A 23,949-nucleotide genomic window follows, 5' to 3' on the forward strand; every position below is an offset into this window, starting at 1 on the left:
TGCCTGCGGAAGAAACTATTCATTATCCGCAAATTATTCCATTCGTCAAACTCTACTAATAACTCTCCCTTGCTAGTTCTAGAACCTATGCCATATTCCCCCACTGACTTGTCTCCAGCCTGCTTCTTGCCTACCCTGGCATTGAAGTTGTCCATCAGTATAGCGTATTTTGTCTTGACTTTACCCATGGCCGATTCCACGTCTTCATAGAAGCTTTTGACTTGCTGGCCATCATGACTGGATGTAGGCGCGTAGACCTGTACGACTTTCAATTTGTACCTCTTATTTTGCACAAGACGTGCCACTGTCTCGTTAATGCGATAGAATTCCTGTATGTTACCAGCTATATCCTTATTAATCAGGAATCCGACTCCTTGTTCTCGTCTCCGCTAAGCCCTTGTAGCACAAGATGTGCCCACTTTTTATCACTATATTTGTTTCATTTGTCTTCCTAACCTCACTGAGCCCTATTATATCCCATTTAATGCCCGCTAATTCCTGCAATAGCACTGCTAGACTCTCCTCACTAGATAACGTTCTATCGTTAAACGCTGCCAGGTTCAGATTCAATCAATGAGTCAAAGTTTATTTCACCATAAAGTTCTGGGTGGCCTTCAGGGCTCAAAGCTGCTCTAGCAGCTTGACTGAGTCCCTGAAGACCCTTACATCGGCAACATACAACGTTCACAGCACATATATGCATATCGGATCATAATTATAACATAGGTGAGTAATACTGTAACAGAGTTTACGTAAGGATCACTTGAAGTTAACATACAGAGTTACAGTAGGATTCGCATTGATTGTTTAATACAGCATAAACATAATCGTATCGAAGACTTTTGTCTGCAAAAAATAAAATAGAAGTGAGTAAACATAAATGGCCTGTCTGGATCCAGAGATTGTTAGCACCCTCTGCTGTGTCACAGGTGTGACGGTTGCTGCAGTCAGTTGCGTCGCAGCAAAAGGATGGAAAGTTGGGTGAGTTGTACGGTGACATGATCTTGGATTGTAGCGCGAAGTGAACATGGACACAGAAAGGAGCAGACAGGACGAGCGCTAAATCTCAACTAAGTTTTTATTAAAACGAAGAACATATATATAGGTCATTGCAAAAACCGCAGCATAAGAACATGACAAGGTAAAAAACATCAGTTAAACATGTCAGGAGGTATGGAAGTCAAAGAAGGAAACAAAAAAGATTACTTCAGGTTAGTACACGTATTGTGAAGGTACTGAAATTCGCAATCTAACAGAGACAATGATGCATGGCTAATGCAAGTGTCTCCTAATCTTTTGATGCGGAATGCCTCGATAATTTCCCGTGTGGTTTGGCATTTGTGTCTGGAAAGAATTTTTGTGTCTTCAAAAAAAGGTTTACAACACGATGCGACACGATAGGGACGCCGACAAATCGGGTTTGTCTCTCCAGTGTTTATACGGTAGTGAACAACAGATGTTCGACCTAAAGGCCTGTCGCCGAAATCAAAGATGCCAGTGTACGATTCAAGCAGGAGATGTATGTCCCTAGCCTGTGCAGAGGTGAGGTTAAGTGCACTCATTTTCGCAAAGTCATCAGTTAAGGAACCAGAGCTGGGAGCTGCAATTGGCACTAATAAACCACTCTCAGAATTCAGACTCTCAATATCAAATTCAGAACCACTAGAAACGCTGTCTAAGAACATGCTGGCCGGAATCACTTGAGGGCACAGGCTGAAATTCAGAAGCGGTAAAACGACGTCGTTATTAGTAACTGTGACCGGTTCAAAGCACATCAGTGATGGGGCGAAGCACATATTCACCATCAGGAACCTGTGGCTGGGGTCAAAGTGACGTAAGTAACTGCCTCGGGTGACAGATGCACATCATGAAGTGAGCACAAGTGCGGTGGGGCGGTGCTCGGAGCATCGGCAAGTTGAGGCAGTTCTAACTGAAGAACGCAGGTCGTGCAGTCGATGAGAGCAGAATGAGTGGATAAAAAGTCAAATCCAAGGATATTGTTGTGAGGGAAGATGTTGATCACAGCAAAGAGAACAAAAATAGTTAGGCTAGGTATACTTGCAGTACACATTCCAAGAACAGCGAGCGTGCCACCGTCAGCCATATGAAGCACTCGGGCATCTACTGGGATGAGGACCTTCTTTATACATCTACGCAGGCTAGCACTCATCACAGATATGTGGGCTCCACTGTCGATGAGTGCTTGGACAGCTACGCTGTCTATTTTAATGCCAATTACACTTCTTGTGGGCATAGACAGAGGATTTGCTGCAGCGTTAGGCAATGCAGCACCACCTCTGAGGGCTGCATTTCTTAGTTTTCCGAAAGGGTGTGGCCAAAAGCCACGAGACGAAAGGTGACGTGGCTGTGGCGAACTGGAAGATGGGCGCCGTGTTTGCAGTGAGCGAGACTGGTATTTGCGCGGCGATAGTGAGTGACTGTACCACGTGTTCCTAGCAGAGTTGTCAGCACTGTTAGACTCAACGGTGGGTGAAACATTACCAGTATTTCCATTAAAATGGCTTAGGTTGGTCGGCGTGCGAGGTTTTGAGGGCCACGAGTTGCGACAGTATCGGGCGACATGACTAATGCTGTGACAGGTGAAACATATCGGCTGGTCATCCGCAGTTCTCCACTCAGTCGGTTTGCGATAACGCGGAGAGAAGCGTCAGGGTGGAGCGAAAATATTGCATTTACTCGCATAATGATTGCAATTTTTGTCAAAAAAATTAACGCAAATTCAGGGGTGCGATCATTACGCAGGTTAAATTTCCTTTGAGAATAAAAAAAAAATTTTTTCATGCCGCGTTTGCTGCGGGATGACAACAGGTCAACAAATAGGCGGCTGCCGCTGTGTGTAGTGCGGGATACCAAAACAAAAATGGCAGCTGGCGGAGCAAGCCAAATGCACCGAACGCGATTTCTTTTTCTTCTCGCGAGTACATTACGTGCATTTAAACAGTTTCTTCCGTATCAGTAATGAATAATATTGTTAATATCGGCAAGTTTCCGGCAGTAACGTAGCCATGTCCACTTTGAGGGGACAGAAACAGATGGGTGCGCTCAGTTGCCAGTGACAGAAACACATGGCCGGCATGCTGCGGCATTTTCTTCACTACTGTCCTAATATTGCACCTTTCCGCTAAGGGTAGGCAAATATCTTAAGTGTGTTACAAGCGTCGGCATATGAATAAGGTACATTTCTAACGTATCAGTGTAAGCGTGGCTACTATCGTTGCCGCTCGCGATTTCTTGTGGGCCCACGAGTGCAGATAAGGAGAATCGAAAGGCGCCTTTTTTGTTGTTGACCACAACCACTATAAAGCCTACACATAATAAAGGCAAGTTTGGTTGTACCTCTTTTTGTCATGCAAGGGTGGAAAGTGATGAAAGTAATGAAATGGGGCATCTACTTAAGAACGTTTGGTGCATACAGACCACTTGGTTTGTCTTGAAAAGTCGTTCGCGTAGCATTTGACAGATGGTAAGCGCGATCATTATTAGCTATGCTTGGCACACGACATAGCACTGCGACAAGTACAAGGTGCAATCATTACACAGGAAATTAAAAAATCGAATTTTGACGATAAAATTCAGGGGGGCGATCATTACGCGAGTGCGATCATCATGCGAGTAAATAGGGTATTAAAAGGGCGTTCGTTAGGTTTGGGATTGGCGACAGCACAGGTTGAATCTAATCCAAAGTTTTCAAGTTCCTGACGAACGATGGCGTGTACGAGGAGAATCGAAAAAGTGGTAGCATCAGGGCTACGCGAACAGAAAGCTGCGGGTGCCATCGTATCCAGTTAACGTCGAACGATTCGCACCACGTTCTCTCATGGCGACGCATGCTGCTGTGCGGGTTGATCTTCACATGTTGACGTCGTGGCAGTATTGGGAAGTCTGGCGAATGGCTGCAAGATGTGTTGGCTTTTTGTCTGCTCAAATTGTTGGCACTCTTTAATGATGGCATCAACTGTAGAACAGCTTTTGCAAATGAGCAGATTAAAGGCGTCATCAGCAATGCCCTTAAGCACGTGCCCGACATTTTCAGCTTCTGTCATGTCGTGATCGACTTGACGACGAAGTGCCAGCACGTCTTGGATGTACGAGACATAGGACTCCGTGGGGGATTGGGACGGGAGGCCAGTTCCTTCTTTGCAGCAATCTTATGGCCGGCTGGTTTGCCAAACAACTCTGACAACTTCTCTTTGCGTTGATCCCAGCTGGTTAGCTCCTCTTCGTGGTTTTCGTACCACACCTTTGCTATGTCTCGTAGGTAGAACAACGGGTTAGCTAGCATAAGCGTAGGGTCCCATCTGTTGATTCCACTCACGCATTCGTACATAGCCACCCATTCTTCAATGTCGGCGCCATCGGTCCAGCAGAAAGTTCCAGAATCCTTGGGTTGCGCAACGACAACCGAACGTGACAGCAACATAGGTGGCGACGGTGCCGTTGGAGGCAATGACGTTGATCCCACGTGGTCACCGTCATTCATGGTGCGGATGGTGATGCGACGTCCACTGCAGAGCTCCGGTGCCAGCCGTGATACCCAGCATCTCTCACCAATATGTTATGGGGATGTTGGGAGTATGTAAAGACTGTATTTACAATATATATACTGGATTAGGTGGCAGCGGTGGCGTAGAGGTAGAACACCCGCCTCGCGTGCAAGAGGTCCGTGGTTCGAATCCCGGTGCCGGCAATTTTCCACCGGATTAAAAAAAAAAAAACCGCGTGTTGATAAAATTGCATAAACAGGCCTGGAGTGTGGCCTGATCCCGGTGACCAGAACCGGTAACGCACTCCCTCACCAGAGCAGGATTGGCCACCCTGGTGCAGTACTTGGCCACAACCTCCTATATGAACAACACAATCAAACCCCGGCCCTCAGTCCCCAGCAGCTGCGAAGCAACTGACCACGGCGGCGGTCAGACCTGCGACGCTGCAGAGGGTGCTAAGAATCACTGGCTCCGGACAGGCCGCCATTGGAATATGAACCTGGCAACGTTTAACGCTAGAACGTTATCTAGTGAGGCGAGTCTAGCAGTGCTATTGGAGGAACTAGAGGGAAGTAAATGGGATATAATAGGGCTCAATGAAGTTAGGAGGCCAAAAGAGGCATATACAGGGCTAAAAAGCGGGCACGTCCTGTGCTACCGGGGCTTAGCAGAGAGAAGGGAACTAGGCGTCGGATTCCTGATTAATAAGCACATAGCTGGTAACATACAGGAATTCTATAGCATTAACGAGAGGGTGGCAGGTCTTGTTGTGAAACTTAATAAGCGGTACAAAATGAAGATTGTACAGGCCTACGCCCCTACATCCAGTCATGATGACCAGGAAGTCGAAAGCTTCTATGAAGACGCGGAATCGGCGATGGGTAGAGTGAAAACTAAATATACTATACTAATGGGTGACTTTAATGCCAAGGTAGGCAAAAAGCAGGCTGGAGACAAGGCAGTGGGGGAATATGGCATAGGCACTAGGAATATCAGGGGGGAGTTATTAGTAGAGTTTGCGGAACAGAATAATATGAGGATAATGAATACCTTCTTCCGCAAGCGGGATAGCCGAAAGTGGACATGGAGGGGCCCGAACGGCGAGACTAGAAATGAAATAGACTTCATACTCTGCGCTAACCCTGGCATCATACAAGATGTGGACGTGCTCGGCAAGGTGCGCTGCAGTGACCACAGGATGGTAAGAACTCGAATTAGCCTAGACCTGAGAAGGGAACGGAAGAAACTGGTACATAAAAAGCCGATCAATGAGTTAGCGGTAAGAGGGAAAGTAGAGGAATTCCAGATCAAGCTTCAGAACAGGTATTCGGCTTTAACTCAAGAAGAGGACCCTAGTGTTGAAGCAATGAACGACAATATTGTAGACATCATTAAGGAGTGTGCAATGGAAGTCGGTGGTAACTCCGTTAGGCAGGATACCAGTAAACTATCGCAGGAGACGAAATATCTCATCAAGAAACGCCAATGTATGAAAGCCTCTAACCCTACAGCTAGAATAGAACTGACAGAACTTTCGAAGTTAATCAACAAGCGTAAGACAGCTGACATAAGGAAGTATAATATGGATAGAATTGAGCATGCTCTCGGGAACGGAGGAAGCCTAAAAACAGTGAAGAAGAAACTAGGAATCGGCAAGAATCAGTTGTATGCGTTAAGAGACAAAGCCGGCAATATCATTACTAATATGGATGAGATAGTACAAGTGGCTGAGGAGTTCTATAGAGATTTATACAGTACCAGTGCCACCCATGACGATAATGAAAGAGAAAATAGTCTAGAGGAATTCGAAATCCCACAGGTAACGCTGGAAGAAGTAAAGAAAGCCTTGGGAGATATGCAAAGGGGGAAGGCAGCTGGGGAGGATCAGGTAACAGCAGATTTACTGAAGGATGGTGGGCAGATTGTTCTAGAGAAACTGGCCACCCTGTATATGCAATGCCTCTTAACGTCGAGCGTACCGGAATCTTGGGAAAACGCTAACATAATCCTAATCCATAAGAAAGGGGACGCCAAAGACTTGAAAAATTATAGACCGATCAGCTTACTGTCCGTTGCCTACAAACTATTTACTAAGGTAATCGCAAATAGAATCAGGAACACCTTAGACTTCTGTCAAGCAAAGGACCAGGCAGGATTCCGTAAAGACTACTCAACAATAGATCATATTCACACTATCAATCAGGCGATAGAGAAATGTGCGGAATATAACCAACCCTTATATATGGCTTTCATTGATTACGAGAAAGCATTTGATTCTGTCGAAACCTCAGCAGTCATGGAGGCATTACGGAATCAGGGTGTAGACGAGCCATATGTAAAAATACTGAAAAATATCTATAGCGGCTCCACAGCCACCGTAGTCCTCCATAAAGAAAGCAACAAAATCCCAATAAAGAAAAGCGTCAGGCAGGGAGATACGATCTCTCCAATGCTATTCACAGCGTGTTTACAGGAGGTATTCAGAGACCTGGATTGGGAAGAAATGGGGATAAAAGTTAATGGAGAATACCTTAGTAACTTGCGATTCGCTGATGATATTGCCTTGCTTAGTAACTCAGGGGACCAATTGCAATGCATGCTCACTGACCTGGAGAGGCAAAGCAGAAGAGTGGGTCTAAAAATTAATCTGCAGAAAACTAAAGTAATGTTTAACAGTCTCGGAAGAGAACAGCTGTTTACAATAGGCAGCGAGGCACTGGAAGTCGTAAGGGAATACATCTAGTTAGGGCAGGTAGTGACTGCGGATCCGAATCATGAGACAGAAATAATCAGAAGAATAAGAATGGGCTGGGGTGCGTTTGGCAGGCATTCTCAGATCATGAACAGCAGGTTGCCATTATCCCTCAAGAGAAAAGTGTATAATAGCTGTGTCTTACCAGTACTCACCTACGGGGCAGAAACCTGGAGGCTTACGAAAAGGGTTCTACTCAAATTGAGGACGACGCAACGAGCTATGGAAAGAAGAATGATAGGTGTAACGTTAAGGGATAAGAAAAGAGCAGATTGGGTGAGGGAACAAACGCGAGTTAATGACATCTTAGTTGAAATCAAGAAAAAGAAATGGGCATGGGCAGGACATGTAATGAGGAGGGAAGATAACCGATGGTCATTAAGGGTTACGGACTGGATTCCAAGGGAAGGGAAGCGTAGCAGAGGACGGCAGAAAGTTAGGTGGGCGGATGAGATTAAGAAATTTGCAGGGACGGCATGGCCAGAATTAGTACATGACCGGGGTTGTTGGAGAAATATGGGAGAGGCCTTTGCCCTGCAGTGGGCGTAACCAGGCTGATGATGATGATACTGGATTAGTCAGAGTAGTTAAGATGGTCTATCGCTAACAGCACGCATCAGCCAGTGTCTCGTGATATTTATTTATTTATTTATTTATTTATTTACAATGACCTTACAGGCCCCAGTAAGAGCATGACGTAAGGGGGGGTATAAACAGAAACAGTACTATATGAGCTAGTGCGTGCTTCTTCCTCTGTCTTCTTTTATCCTTCCGTGACCGTATTAATGAATGACGCTATGTTTAGGCAATTCTTAAGGTGCTGGTTCATTTTAATAATACTTGGAGCGGTTAGACATGCAAAAACAGGGTAATGATCTGGGACAGACACCTCGACAACACCACCTTCAAGAGGATTAATGTGGTTGAACAAGATGTGATCAATGAGAATACCATTGCCATGAAGTGGAACATGAGTGGGCATAGATATAAGACATTCATAACCATACCCACTGAAACAAGTAATGTATTCAGAAACCTTTTGTTTTTGTACTATCAAGGAGGTTGACGTTCATATCACCTAAAATAATAACCCTCTTTCCTTCTAGTGCTAGACCATTCATCACACCACCTAAATCTAAGCAGAGCTATGTGATAGATGATGACGGTGATGCAGGCAACAACTAAATTCTTATTGGCTTGCAAAAAATACAGTTCATGAAGTTCTATCCAGACGGGATTTGCATTGGTAACATTTAAGGCCAAATCTAATCGCCTGTGATATTGCAAGCATGTTGGCATAACACCTGCTGCACCCCCATGACCATCATAATTTCGGTGGCAGTATTCAGAAACTTAATGCGATGTGAATATGTCCTTATCACTTTTGCGTAGCCATGTTTCACTAATAGATGTAATGGAAAAATGATGACCAATGGACGACAACAAGTTTGTAATATGATCAATGTTACTTCTTAGACCTTGAGCATTAAAATGGACGAACAATCTACATAGTAGAAACAGTTGCGAAGCAAGATCAGAAGTTGAAATATAAGCCATCGTATGATTAGATAGACGCTACAGATTCTGGGTTGTAAATATAGCTAAGAGAAGGTAGGTCGAGCTCCGATTTTATGCGAAACACTCTGCTGTCAGCAGACTTCCTTGCTTTTATCCGACAGTTCAGTCCACAGAAACGCCCACTGTTTCTCTTTTTTGAGTGCAAGGGCTTCAGCAAAAAGCTTCTAGTTGCCTAGCAAAAGGTGATAGTTGACAAAGACAGCCTGAGTATTTTGCCCAGAAAATTCAATGGAATGGGAGTCGAGGGGAGCTTTACGTGCCTTCCTAACAAAGTCAATCTATTTCTCAAGGGAACAGAAATGGGCCTCAATGTTTTGCTGGCACTCGGGGAACAACATCAAGATGCTATCAGCGTTTGCTATTATGTTTGCTTTGCTGCATCATGACACCCACTAAAGTGATTGCTTTTCTCTTTTATAAATGCAGTGTTAGCTTTTATATTAGGGTTTGCCATCATGCTTGCTTTGCTGCACCTTGATACCGACAAAATGGACTGTGCCATTCCTGCCTTGGCTACGAAATGGTGGCTGGCAGTATTGATTGATTGATTGATTGAATGAATTAATGAACAAATAAATAAACTAACGAACGAACGAACGAACGAACGAACGAATGAATGATACAGGTCAGTTAATTTTGTTACCAATGGACTGCGTTATAGCGGCACAGTTCTCCCCTTGCGTAGAGGGGACGCCCTAATCTCAACATTGTTGGTTCGACTATACTGCTCAAGGTCAGCCAGTTTCTTCCTTAGAGCCTCATTCTCATTTCTGAAATCTTTGTTAGCAGAAGAAAGCTCTTTCTGTTGATCACAGGCTGCCTCAACAAATGGTTAAGCACATTGAGGCTAGCATTCATGCTCGTAACGTCTGATTTAAAAGCACTGAGATCAAATCTTGATTCTCGAAGTTTCACTTTGACATCAACTACGATTTTGTCAATGAACTCTGTCATTCGATAGCCAAATTATGCTTCAAAGTGATCTGTTTTTTTAGCTAATTCGATATGCATACCTGCCAAGCCTCCCGATTCGCCCGGGAGACTCCCGATTTTGTACTGAACTTTCCGATTGTACGAGCACTGTCTTATATCTCCCAAAAGATGGTCTCTGTTAGCGCAATAACAGCTTTTGCGAAACCGGCACCGTGGAATCTACAGCCACATTGTAATTGTCAACATCACTGACGGCTGCATTAGTACCATCGGTATCATCGACTAAGCAGCCGACTACAGTGCCTAGCAAGCCGACGAAAGCCAGAGCCAATGTAGCTCTTGCATTGCTTGCATGCTTTCCTCCATGGTGCATCTTGTTGCTGCTGCTTGTGTGTATGATTAGTGTAGGCTAGGCCGTGTTTGTGCGGTGCACCGTGTAAAGTTGCAATCCTCGTGTGCTTGATGCCACGGCGCTATCAAAGCCCAAGAAAAGGTATTTGCAAACGTTTTTGTGATCGTCTGAATTCCGTGCTTTTTGACATCAAGAAAAGAACATTTTGCATTTTGTGCAACGTGTGGATGCGACGTCAGTGTGTCTCACGGTGTCAAAGACGACTTGAAACTGCACGTTTCCACGGCGAAGCATCAAAGCTATGTTCGCACCGCTGAGCAGCAAGACAACATAGTGAACTTCCTCCCGAACGACTGCGACGACAGTGTCGTACGTGTGGAGTGCCTGTTTACGGGATTCCTCGTCGAACACAACCTACGCCTTAGTGTCAGCAACCACTTTGGGCCTTGGAAAATGTTTCCGAAATGCAACCAGGCGAAGCGTTATGGATGTGGACGCAACTCTGAAACGCAACTCTTTGAAGAATGCGGAGGTGGCCAACCTGAAATTGATTTCACAGGCATCGCTCTCGAGTCTTCTTTTCTTTATTCAGTTTCCCTCAGCTGCTGCCCCGAGATTCCAATGAATCTGCTGAAGACGCTTTAGATGCACTTGAAGCTGAGTTTGCCACACTACAGGCGTACAGTCTTCAAGAGGACATTCTGAATTAAGAAAGGTGGGACATGCAGTGGTCTAGGGTTGAAAAAATGAAAAAAACACTGATGGAAAACATGTTTCACCGAGTTGCTAAAGTGATGCTCGATTTACTCGTGATACCGCATAGCAAGGCAGAGCATGAGAGGATTTTTAGCACAGCGCGAAAAAGTAAGACTGAATTCTGCTCATCAATGTGCAACACAACCCTCCAACACCTGCTGCTAGTGAAGGGTCATCAGTCTTGACCATGTTTGAGCAAAGCTACTCCGACAAATTTTTGAAGTCAGCAAAGTCTGCTACTGCAAGGTCCCTGCAAAAGGACTCGCTGAATACTGCCTGAAAGTATGAACGAACCCCCTTGTTGGCGCGAATAAAAAGTCTCCCGATTTTTCATCTAGCCAGGATGGCAAATATAGATATGTGTAGGTATCGCGAACCAAGAAGTTGAAAAACGCGCGAAAACTCAAGTGCAATAGAGCAGCAGCAGTGGTTGCGGTATAAAGGTACGGACACACTGGTGGCAAGACACGCGCGGCACGCCGCCGGTGGCAAGAACGCTGCGCGGCAGAGAGGCCACATCGGCCCACGGATTCACGTGACAGCGCTGATCTCGCCTTGTCTCGAACTGCGCGAGCATAGGCGCGATATCACGGATATCGAGTTTGATCGTATAGAAAAGGGAACAAGCGAACAGTCTCCAGAAATTGTTCCATCATGTTCTGTCGGCTGAAATTCATTTTTCAACGTGGATACACATGAGCACGAGGATGCACATAAAGCACAAGCGCTGTTTGTTGCAGCTGGTTCGGAGCGCTCGGTCGTTGATCGTGCTTCCGCCGCCGCCGCTGGAAGTTAACTTCGGCAGTAGCCAAGAGGTGGCGCTTAGGAGAAAGCCCGGACGTCTCTCATTGGTTCGCAGCACGCGGCAAGCTGCCAAAAATGGCTCCTCGACCCATCCACTGCGCGGCAGACCAAACCGCTTCTGCGGCAGGTTTGCCGCGCGCGTTTTGAAGCCAGTGTGTCCGTACCTTAAGACAGCAAGTACTAGTAAGACAGAAAATCAACTGACCTGTAGGACGAGGGAATAGCAATTAGACCTGTGCTCGTGTCCGCAACCACCACTGCTCTGATGCGAGCACACCACCGGTCACTGCTAATGTAGCCTGGTTTGGAGATCTGCGCACGAGCAGATCGACGACACGAGTGCTGGGGGTGGTAGATATGATGCGTCTTGATTATCTGAGGTACAGGGTTCCACATCGGCATGTGGATGATGAAATTGCCGGCACTGCAGTACTCACTGTCGGGAAGTAGCTTGGTTTTGCCTGGCAGATCACCTGTAGCACGAAGGAACAGCAATTGGACTTGTGCTCGTATCTGCAACCACTGCTCTGATCCCAAGAAACATTGCACTAGAGCTAGCATGAATTCGAGTATCACCCACATAGACTTGGTCTTGAAGGTCTGACCGCAGCAGATTTAGTGTAGTGCAGTCTTATGCTGCTGTCCCATAAGCAGGCCTGGCAGCAAATGTCTCGTGAGGCTGTGTGGTATTTGTCGGTAGGATAGCAAAAACCTGGCAATCCTACACTTGAAGTCGCCAGGCTGTGATTTCTTGAGATTGTCTAGACTACTCTTTCAGCCGCTCCATTTAATGCCAGGTGGTGGGGCAGAACCAGCATGGGATGCACCTTTTTGTGAGCCAGGAACTTGTAGTGCGCACCAGTAAAAGCAAGGCTATTGTCACTCACGACCATGTCTGGCAGCCCGTGGCAGGCAAAAATGCTCCTTAATAAACATGGTATGGTTGACCGTACTGGTAGTCAAGACACCCACCACACTTCCACCCACCTTGAGTATGCGTTCACCAGCCCCAGGAAGTACACTCCCTGTGGCTGGTCTGCCGAAATCCATGTGTAGGTGACTTGACACCTTTCTGGTCAATGGCCATGAGACCTTCTGTATTGCTCCAGGAGCCTTCGTATGCATGTGGAAGACGGCACATCCACCCACCCTGTCTGCAATGTCCTCATTGATATCTAACTGCCAGCTTCATTTTATCGACTCCTGGGTGGCATTTGTGCACTATATCCAACATTGCCGCAATGTAAAAACTCAGGACGCAACCATATGGCTGCTCAGCCGCACACAGCCCTCCGTAACCGTGAATTTGTCCAACTGGTTCACAAAGGGCTGCCCCTCAGCTCCAGGCAGCCTTGCCCACCACAATGCAAGATGCAATAAGGCCAGTATAGGATCTGTGGCTGCTGCAGCCTCAAGCATCCCAGCTGACAACATAACAGGGTAGGCATTCTGAACTGTGAAGACTTGCTGTATTCTTGGTTTGTCATAGAGAGTGTATTAAGAGCAGAGAAATAGCTTCCACAAAGAGAAAGAAAAATGAAGTGGGGTGACTGAGGACATGTGGCACGGGAGTTCTATGTCTTCTAGCTGGAATGAATGGCAGCTTAAGACATGCTGCTCTCGGCTTTTTGGATGTATTGTCCTTCACCGTACTTGAAGGCTGGTCTATTGGTGATTAAATGGTCTACCAAGTGATCTTGAGCGGCAACCTACTCAGAGCTTCAGCATTACCCAAACTGGATCCTGGCCTGTGGTCAACCTGTAGTTCTACCCACCTAAGGTCAATGCCCAACACAGCACAAGTGGCGTTGTAAGGAAATTCAACACTCGTGTCCAAGCAGGCCAAAGAGTGGCTTATGGTCTGTGAATATTTCAAACTACTTTGCCCAGACAAACTGGTGAAACTTCATTACGCCAAACACCACCGCCAGCGCTTTGTCCCGCTGACTATAGTTCTAAGCTGATGCTTCGTGCTTTGATGCAAGTGCCACGGGCTTTTCCACCCCCACCCTTCTCCCCCACGTCTTGCCGGTCTGCTAGAACTGCTCCTATGCCATAAGGAGATGCAGCATAGCAGAGAAACTGTAGTAAACTGCAGTCATAATGCACAAAGATATCTGCAGAAGTTAGCAACCTCTTTCTTTCCTAAAACAGAGCTCACTGTTATAGTCCCCAGTACTATGATGCTCCCTTCTTTAACATGTAGCACAAAATATAAGAACAGTGATATGGGTTAGTTGCTTTATGTTCATGGTGTGAAATTTCTGCAGCACGAAGCACTAAAGTGCGGAAAAAAGAAAAACAGACGAAGGAAGAAGGATTGCACGAGGACAACACAAGCAATTTCATTGTCTTGTTGCAATCCTTCTTTTTTTTGTTCTTTTTTGTTCTTATTTCCACAGTTCAGTGCTTCGTGCTGCAGAAATTTTACACCATGTGCAAAATATGTGGCCCAGAAGACAAATTTCACGAAAATTTTCTGTGAAAATTCAGAAGTCCCAGGAAACTCTGCAGCTAACACACAGTCTGACTCCAGGGCCTTGGCAATTGCTTGTACTGGTTCGGGTGCTGAGTGCACATCGTTTTCTTCATTGATTTCTTTCTTGCTGTGCATTCAGTCGAACCTCACTACAACGAAACTCACGGGACGCGTGAAAAATTTAGTTGAAGTGAAAATTTTGTTGTGGCGAAATTTGCCCCAAAACACTGTCGAATTTCACAACACACTCAAAACATCATTTATTTCCTGAAAAAGTCGGTTACCTTTCGTTGTGACGAAATCTGACCCAATACACTGTCAGATTTGACTAACATTCAAAAACGTCATTCATTTGCGAAAAAAGTCGGTCATCTTTGTTTGCCTCCGTCCTTTGGTCATCATTGCCATGGTGCGATGTTTGCACTCGGTCAGCAGCTGCATTGCGGCGTCATCATCGTGGGTGCTGTTGTGTCGGCAGCGGCAGGCAAGTCGGGGCCCCCGGCCAGCGAACGCGCGGCGGGCGCCGACGCAGTGAAGGAGACACGGAGCCAACTGCTCCTGACGAAAACCGGAACGAAGACTCAGCCGGCTCGCGGCCGTTTATTACTAAAAAGGACTTCACATGCCAGATATCACCTCCTGATTGGTCCCAGCTCGTCACAAGACAGAAGGGGGGTGCGCCATCTAGCTAAACTACTATGAAACATAAATGTATGATAATACAGAGATCTGACAGGGGGCGACACTATACAATATCATCCCCCCCTGGAAACAAAGCAAGCATACAGTGAAACACGCACACAAGACGCGCACTTAAGTCCAAAGGCAATTTCAGTTCGTTCCCCCCCACGTTCACACAGGCGCATCAGTCGCACACAAAGCATGTACTTAAGTCCACAACAAATTCAGTCCGTCCCCGCCCAAGTTCACATACACGCGCGCCAGTCTTGTGCACCAAAACACAGGTAGTCACTCAAACAAAGTCCGACAAGGAACACGGCACAAAACTCACTGCACCGCATTAAGGAACACATTTTATACCTGTGTGAACGAAACATGTGAAGTGTCTCCTAAATGTCACAGCGAGGCCCCTAGCCGTGGCATTTTGAAGACGGCAAAACGCTCTACATTCAAGAAACATAATCATAGAGCCACAGAGGCCGTTTTTTGTCACTATGAGGACGCGTGCATACCTCAGAAGAACTTTGGGGGTTGCGACGCATATCGGTCGACTGTAAAGGCCCAGTTGTCCCACTACTATTTCCCTCCCCCTGGTTGGAAAATTGAATGTGGTTGTCGCTCAAAGCTGGAGAGGGTTGCCCAGGAAGCTCCTCTCGACGTCCGAACAAGTCCTGGGATGCTACCGATTCTCCGACGGAATCCGAAGCGATTGCTGACTGTGTAGACTCAGAAGTGATACAGTCAGACGCACTACATAACTGATGCCTATGAAAGGACGATGTCACGACAGACGAGTCATCGGAATGACTATCCAGGTTTGAATATGAGTACAAGAAATCTTTATCAGTTGTGGACAATGTACTATGTTTTGAATTATCTACTATTGTGGTTAACTTGGATGCATTCCACGTCTTCCCATCACTGAGTACAAAAGAGGATGATACCTGGGCCTTAACTGTACGAGGTGTACTGTACTTAAAAAATCCTTTCTTGGCAAGTTTTACTTTGACGGTGTCTCCCACCTTGATATGAGTTGCCTGAGCGCCTCTACGTTTGTCTACATACTGTTTAGTTTGCCGCTGTTTCTGCGAGACTCTCTCGCGAACTTGAGGAAGAAAACTGTCCTGAACCGCTATGTTCTTATGCAACCTGAAGTTGCTAATATCTATCTTTGAACGAGGTTGATGACCATGAAGTAGGAAAGCTGGGGAGAGACCCATTGTAGCATGTGGCGTAATCCTATAAGAACCCAAGAATTCCGAAATGTTTTTGAAGCATCTTGACCTTCAAGCCTTGCTACCTGCAGGTGTTCCTTAATGACACGGTTGAACCTTTCTATTTGACCATTTCCCTGAGGATAATAGTTGGAGGAGAAAAAAATGAGCGATTCCCTTTTCCTTTAGGTAATCTTGGAATTGTTTTGAGACAAACTGCGGACCATTGTCTGTAACTATAGAGTCTGGCAACCCTTCACGGCTGAAAGCCCAGTCAAGAAGCTTAATGACATCATCTGTGGAGATGGAATTAGTACCAAGTACTTCTGGCCACTTTGAGTAGTAATCAACAAGGGTGACTAGATACCTAGGGTAGGACATGTTTAATGGGCCAATGATGTCCATTCCCAATTTCTGCCAAGGCCCAGTCGGCTATTCGACTGGTTGCAATGGAGCTACATGAGGCTTTGCAGACTTGTCTGCCAGCTTACATACATGACAATGCTTTACATACTGTTCAACAGTGCTATCCATCTGGGGCCACCAATAGCGTTCACCAAGAAGCTGCTTAGTACGTACTATGCCCTGATGATTTTCATGTGCCAGCTGTAGAAATGTCGGTATTAGGACACTGGAGGACACTATTAGGACACGATCACCACGCATGAGTAATCCATCTACAAAGGACAATTCTTCATTTACATGAAAGTAAGCTATTAAAGCATTGTCTATGTTTTTCCTAGAAGGCCAGCCCTCTGCTAGGCATTTACTGACCTTCTGAAGAGTCTCATCTGTACTCGTTGCAAGTTGCACTGTTTCCTTGTCATCCACCGATGTGACTAAGGATACTATTCCTTGCTCCTGAACTACATTCTGCGAATCCTTTACTGGAAGTCTAGACAAGGCATCAGCTACTAGGTTTTCTGATCCTATGCAATATTCAATCTGAAAGTTGTAATACAGGAGCCTGGCTGACCATCTCGAAATGCGAAGAGGTCGACGACCTGAGTCGCCAGCGGACAGTAATGCAACTACTGCTTGATGGTCAGTTCGAAGAGTGAACCGTCTAACCCAGAGGTAAACATGCCATTTTTCACATGCGAACAGACATGCTAGTGCTTCACGCTCTCCTACAGAATACTTTTGTTCAGCTACAAAGTTCTAGATGCAAAAGCTACAGTTTCTAGCTTGGAACCATACGGTTGCTGTAACACAGCACCAAAACCAACATCAGATGCATCAGTCGTGACTACCACAGGCAATTCAGGGTTGAAAATCTTAATAACAGGGGAACATTTAAGACAAGCTTTCAACTTATTGAAGCTACGTTGTGCATCATCAGACCAAGCAAAATTTTGCCCTTGCCTGAGCATGAGGCGAAGCGGTTCTACAAGTGCTGCATAATGATCAATGAACTTGGCATAGTAACCAGCTAATCCTAAGAAGGATTGCAATGACTTAAAATCTGTAGGAGCAGGCGCATTCAGGATTGCTTTTACCTTGCTCTCTGTAGGCGAAATGCCTTCAGCTGAAATTTTATGGCCCAGAAAAGTCAGTTCTCTCACAGAGAAGACACATTTTTCATTCAGTTTCATACCACTGTTTGAAATGCAAAGCAAGACTTCTCTTAAGGTAGCATCATGCCCAGGTTTTGTCCGACCCCAGACCAAAATGTCATCAAGGTAACAGACAACATTCTTACAACTCTGCAAGATTTGTGACATCATTTTCTGAAACACTGCTGGCGCGGATGCGAAGCCAAAACAGACACGCTTGAACCTGAATAAGCCTTCATGGGTTATGAATGTAGTGAGATCCCTACTATCGTCTTCCAGTAACAGCTGGTGGTAAGCAGATGCTAGATCCACCTTAGAAAAATATGTGGCACCATGAAACATTTGCAATAACTCTTCTACGTGCGGCAAAGGATACCGATCAATGACAATTGCCTTATTCGGTTCCCGTAGGTCAACACAGAGCCGGATGGCTCCATCCTTTTTGCGAACCACGACAAGTGGAGACACCCACTCAGAAGCCTCGACGTGCTCGATAACGTCGCAGTCTTCGAGACATCGCAGTTCATTTGTCACCTGGTCACGGAGAGCCAGGGGTAGTCTGCGCAACTTTGAAGATACTGGTATCATACCTTGCCGCCGTTGTTTTCGGTGCACGAAGTTTTTGATGAGTCCCAACTCGCCACTGAAGAGGTGATCAAAACCCGGAGGTACACCTGTGAGGCTCTGTACTGGAGGAAGCATAGCCAGGCAGCATGTCAGCGACGTACCGTCGATTTGTATCCTCAAGCGCTGGATGGCGTCAAGACCCAGCAGTGATGTTGCTGTAGACGTTACGTGGAACGTGACTGGGCACGACCTTTGAAGAAACTGGACAGTGGCTTGGAAAAGGCCTTGAATGTCGATGCGTTGCTTGGAGAAATTCCTCAAGTCCACTGCTGTTTTTGACAGTCTGTGCTGTCAACCAAAGTGCTTTCCAAAATCCTCGGCCGTCATCAATGAGGCAGACGCTCCTGTGTCCATGAGCAGCCGCATGGCGACGTCGTTAACCACGGACGGGACTTGTAAATCCCTTTTAGCTTCCAAAGTGCTCACCGTCAAGACAGACGCGGACGGCTGTCCTGCGGAAGTTGAAGACAGCGTCTCTGCGGAAGAGACGTGCTGAACAGTACGGGTTTTTCGGCATACTGATGCAAAATGGCCCAACGTGTGGCAGGCGTTGCACCGCCGGTTCCTTGCCGGACAATTCCTGTACATTGCAATATGCTTCGTGCTGCCACACGGATCGCATGGACTACAGTCGAAATTAGGGTCCTTCTTCACATCCTGTGCTTCATTGCGTGTCCCAGAGGAGCCTCGCGGCCTCCCGGAAGACGTCGGCCATCTTGGCGGCTCCCCGGAAGAAGTCTGCCATCTTGGCTTGTCGACGGAACGCCAAGTTGACCTGCCTCAATTCTTTGTATTTTTTCGGAGTCGAACGCGTGGTTTGCTCGATGCAGGGCTTCTAACGAGCGTCCAATTTCTTCTGCCTTGTCCAGGGACAGGGTTTCGCCATGAGCCAATAACTTTTCGTGAATGCTGACGTTCGCTACCCCATGTATTATTTGGTCTCGGGCGCGCTCGTTGTAGGTTGTGCCGAAGTTGCACTGTACCGCTTTCTCCTTCAATGCGGTCATGAATTCCAGGAATCCTTCTCCCTCGAACTGCCTTCGACTGGTTAATTCGTGCCTCTCCGCCAGAACATTTGTTGACGCGGCGAACAGCCGGTCAAGCCGCTGCAAGAGTTTCTGGAACTCTGACGCTGGCGGGACCGCATCACTTGACATTGACGCTGCGCCGGTCGACTGCCTTGCTGCTTCCTGCTCCTCGTCTGCAAAGTACTTTCGTTGTCCCTCATGCCCGAGAGCGCTGACGAGCGCGGACGCTTGTCGCGCGTCCGTCCAGTCGCCACCGCCGGCCGCTTCGAGGTGGGCCTGAAAAATTTTTTTTCCATCGATACCATGGAATTAACGGTGCTCCGGGCACTTCAAGAAAAATGGGAAGGTTCGCCGTAAAAGCCATGCCGGGTAGCGTGCAGGAGACATTGCAGGAGGCAAGCCTTAGCTCGCAGCAGGAATGGCCAAGGAAGAACAAAGGGGGCGAGAAGGCCTAGGCTCGGAAGCCTCGTGACGCCAAGTGCGTCGGCGGCGTTTGCAGGCCGTGCAGACACGTGAAGGACGCTTCACTTACGAAGCTCGTTGGTTTCCTGGGGCTTCGGTTGGAACTGCAGCGGGAATCCCATCCTCGTCGCCAAAAGATGTTGTGTCGGCACCGGCAGGCAAGTGGGGGCCCCCGGCCAGCGAACGCGCGGCGAGCGCCGAGGCAGTGAAGGAGACACGGAGCCAACTGCTTCTGATGAAAACCGGAACGAAGACTCAGCCGGCTCGCGGCCGTTTATTACTAAAAAGGACTTGACATGCCAGATGACACCTCCTGATTGGTCCCAGCTCGTCACAAGACAGAAGGGGGTGCGCCATCTAGCTAAACTACTATGAAACATAAATGTATGATAACACAGAGATCTGACAGGGGGTGACACTATACTACAGGCGCCAATGAAATTACGAAATTACGAATGACGTCCAAAGCGTCCTTTACATCCATTCACGAGGCGGGGCCGATGCATTTTGTTCGCTCCACAACACTATCGCAATGATGTCGTGTCGGGCCTTGAAGCGGGTTAAGGCTAAACGCCATGAGCGCGATTTTGTGTCCAACAGCGACGAGCGACGGCTTCGTGCGATGGATCAGGCCATCGCGTAGCACGATCGCTCGGTTCTGCAAATCTAGAATTCGTTGCTTGTTGCCCGGAAGTGCTATGAGCGACTAGCCAATATCGCGAAGCCGGAACTGGATGTACATAACTCAAGTACTTCCGATTGTCGCATGGAACGAGCAAACGATTGAATTTTTATACGGGCAAGTATAAGAACCTACTGCAAGACTTTCAGAAATATTTTATGCTGCTTTTTGCAGTAAAACACATCAACTTAAGTTAATAAGGCACGCATCATGCTAGTTTCGGCCCCTATATTGCTGCCCTCATACCGCCAACACTGGGGAGACGTCGCTCGAAGTCATCGCTCGCATGGGGTACAACTTTGGGAGTGTTAGCCAGCGCCCCCACTCGTATACCTTGGTGGCGAATGTAGAACATCCTTCCGGCCACAGGCGTCACGAGAATGTGATCTTTTTGCGTGAAGGCAACCGTTCAGTTGCTCAAAGGTAAAAGCTCAAGTGTTAGAGCATCGCACGCGAAATGCGAAGGTTGTGGGATCGTTCTCCACGTGCGAGTTGTTTCTTCATCCACTTTAGTTTCCATTAATTTATCGTTGCTTTATTTCATTTATTAGCACAAGTAAATTTCTCTATGTTGTCCTTGGTGTCAGTGTTTGTTGGCTTTTTATGATATGACTAATAAAAATCGAGCCCCTCGGTTAACCCCCTTTCTTCTCGTTTATTACATAACGAGGGTCTCGAACCTGGCAACATTGATGCCTTTAAGTAGCATGTGTGGGTTTATTGACCGGTTGCCTTAACCCAAAAAGATTACGTTCTCATGACGCCTGCAGCAGAAAGGATTTTCTACATCCGCCGCCAAGGTATGCGAGGGGGGGTGCTGGCTAACACTCCCACGATTCTACTAGAAAACACAAATACCCAAGAAAGTGGACGGGGAAACGGCGCCGTGGTAGCTCAATCGGTAGAGCATCGCACGCGAAATGCGAAGGTTGTGGGATCGTTCCCCACCTGCGGCGAGTTATTTTTTCATCCACGTTCGTTACCAAAAATTTATCGTTGCTTTATTCAATTTATGAAGCACAAATAAATTCTCCTATGTTGTCCTTGGTGTCAGTGTTTTTTGGCTTCTTATGTCGTGTCAGGCCTTGAAGCGGGTTAAGGCTAAACGCCATGAGCGCGATTTTGTGTCCGACAGCGACGAGCGACGGCTTCGTGCGATGGATCAGGCCATCGCGTAGCACGATCGCTCGGTTCTGCAAATCTAGAATTCGTTGCTTGTCGCCCGGAAGTGCTATGAGCGACTAGCCAATATCGCGAAGCCGGAACTGGATGTACATAACTCAAGTACTTCCGATTGTCGCATGGAACGAGCAAACGATTGAATTTTTATACGGGCAAGTATAAGAACCTACTGCAAGACTTTCAGAAAGAACATAATGTGCATTATGTTCTTCAGCACGGAGCTTAGGCAGGGGATCCTCTCAAATGTTGATGAGAATGTCAGTCATGGCCTATGTCCACAGAAAATGTTTCACTGCATCTGCTAAGCTAGACACCAACCTTTCATTGTGGTAGTCGCCATCTTGTCAGTTTGCGGCCTGACCATCAACTGTGATCCCCAGGTGGTCCAAATTTTCGGAGTCCCCACTGCAGCATGCCTCAATCGTATCATGGTTTTGGCATGTAAAACCCCATAATTTAATTTTAATTTTAGGATTGGGCGAGTTGGTAATGTTGCCTCTTGCATGTGTTCATAATGAAAACATACTTAGCAAATGGAACAGGCCAACCTAGACATAAAGGTTTTACAGACGTGTATGCATGTATGTGTCATTAAATGTTGTCATTTGTACATGGCACTGTGTGTTGCTGCTACCAATGCAGAGCCCGCCATGCAAGCGCCCTGCCTCCAAATCGCCTGCAGTCCGGAAGCTGGCATCAACCAAGGTGGGTTTCTATACACTGTGGAGGATATGACTACGATAACAACAAGGCTGTTGACACAACTGGTCTATCATGAGGCCATCTTTACTTTGGCTGGCCAATTGCAAACATACGCAAGACAAGTTTTACTAATACACTAAATTGTCGTTAATTCGTATTTCATGGGGTTAAAAAAAAAAGATGCCTGAAATAATTCAATGTTGAATTATCGAGGGCATCAAAAAAGAATAAACAAGTGATTACTATGTTAACATGCTTTTATTTACTGAAATAATCAGCATATCCAATTTCTATATTTTAAAAGCAGCACGGAAGCTGCAGTTCTTATCATCTCGTGACTAATTACAGGGTGTCTACCAACCGGGAAAGCTGGTAATTCTCAGGGATTTTGAATAGTCTTTAAATACTCAGGGAAAACTCACGGAATTTCTGCTTCTAACAGGGAAAACCAGCTGTTAATTTATTGAAAGGGAACAAAGGTCACACTAATGCTCGCTTGAGTAACAGAGTAATCTAAACGAATCATCTTTCGAATCATTGTGTCGAAACGAATCATCGTGTCGTCGACTGGAGGAGTTTGCAGTGTACAGTCGACGCTTTATTTTTGGCTTCATGGCACCACCACGTACCCCATGGAGTTGCAATATATAAGAACGTCTGAAATTTCGCACGTAAGAACCCTTCGCCGTCCGATTTTCCGGACTTTTTGTTGTGACTGCAGGTCCAAAACGGCATTAATCAAAGCCATCACTGCCTTCATATTGATTATCTCACCTCTTCAAACCGGCGCTCTCGCAGGCAGATTCACTGGCAACCGTAGCCAACACCGCGGCAATGCAAGGCATAGCTGCTTCGATATTTGCTGTTAACTTCTAGCTGTGCTGTACCGTGTTTTTCGTTAAATCAATTCGCTGCTGTCAGCAACTAGTACAGAAAGGATTCATAATGCAAGAAAAGGTGAGGTGTGCAGACAGGACACAAGAGAAGTGGACAACACGAATGCCGACTGTGAATTGAAGGGAGCCCTAAGGCGAAAAGAAAGAAGACACAAGACTCATCTTTGCACGCTCTGGAACGGTATCATCATCATCAGCCAGGTTACGCCCACTGCAAGGCAAAGGCCTCTCCCATACTTTTCCAACTACCCCGGCCATGTACTAATTGTGGAGACAAGGCAGTGCGGGAATATGGCATAGGCACTAGGAATAGCAGGGGAGAATTATTAGTAGGCTTTGCAGAACAGAATAATATGCGGATAATGAATACCTTTTTCCACAAGCGGGATAGCCGAAAGTGGACGTGGAGGAGTCCGAATGACAAGACTAGAAATGAAATGGACTTTATATGCTCTGCGCTAACCTTGGCATCATTCAAGATGTGGACGTGCTCGGCAAGGTGCGCTGCAGTGACCATAGGATGGTAAGAACTCGAATTAGCCTAAACTTGAGAAAGGAACGGAAGAAACTGGTACATAAGAAGCCGATCAATGAGTTAGCGGTAAGAGGGAAAATAGAGGAATTCCAGGATCAAGCTACAGAACAGGCATTGGGCTTAAACTAAGAAATAGGACTTCAGTGTTGAAGCCATGTACATCAACCTTATTGGCATCATTAAGGAGTGTGCAATAGAAGTCGATGGTAACTCTGTTAAACAGGA

General features: G+C 46.5%; 1 protein-coding gene across 1 annotated transcript in view; it reads left to right on the forward strand.

Moving 5' to 3' along the window:
- The window catches only part of LOC135918083 (DNA mismatch repair protein Msh6-like), a 564,077-nt gene that overhangs the window by 143,302 nt on the left and 396,826 nt on the right, over positions 1-23,949 (forward strand). Inside the window, exon 6 of the mRNA XM_065451744.2 lies at positions 22,234-22,296. Coding sequence (XP_065307816.2) covers positions 22,234-22,296 — 63 coding nt within the window. The remainder of the gene's footprint in view (positions 1-22,233; positions 22,297-23,949) is intronic.

This window comes from Dermacentor albipictus, chromosome 3 (assembly GCF_038994185.2).
Source record: "Dermacentor albipictus isolate Rhodes 1998 colony chromosome 3, USDA_Dalb.pri_finalv2, whole genome shotgun sequence".
Lineage (NCBI taxonomy): Eukaryota > Metazoa > Arthropoda > Arachnida > Ixodida > Ixodidae > Dermacentor > Dermacentor albipictus.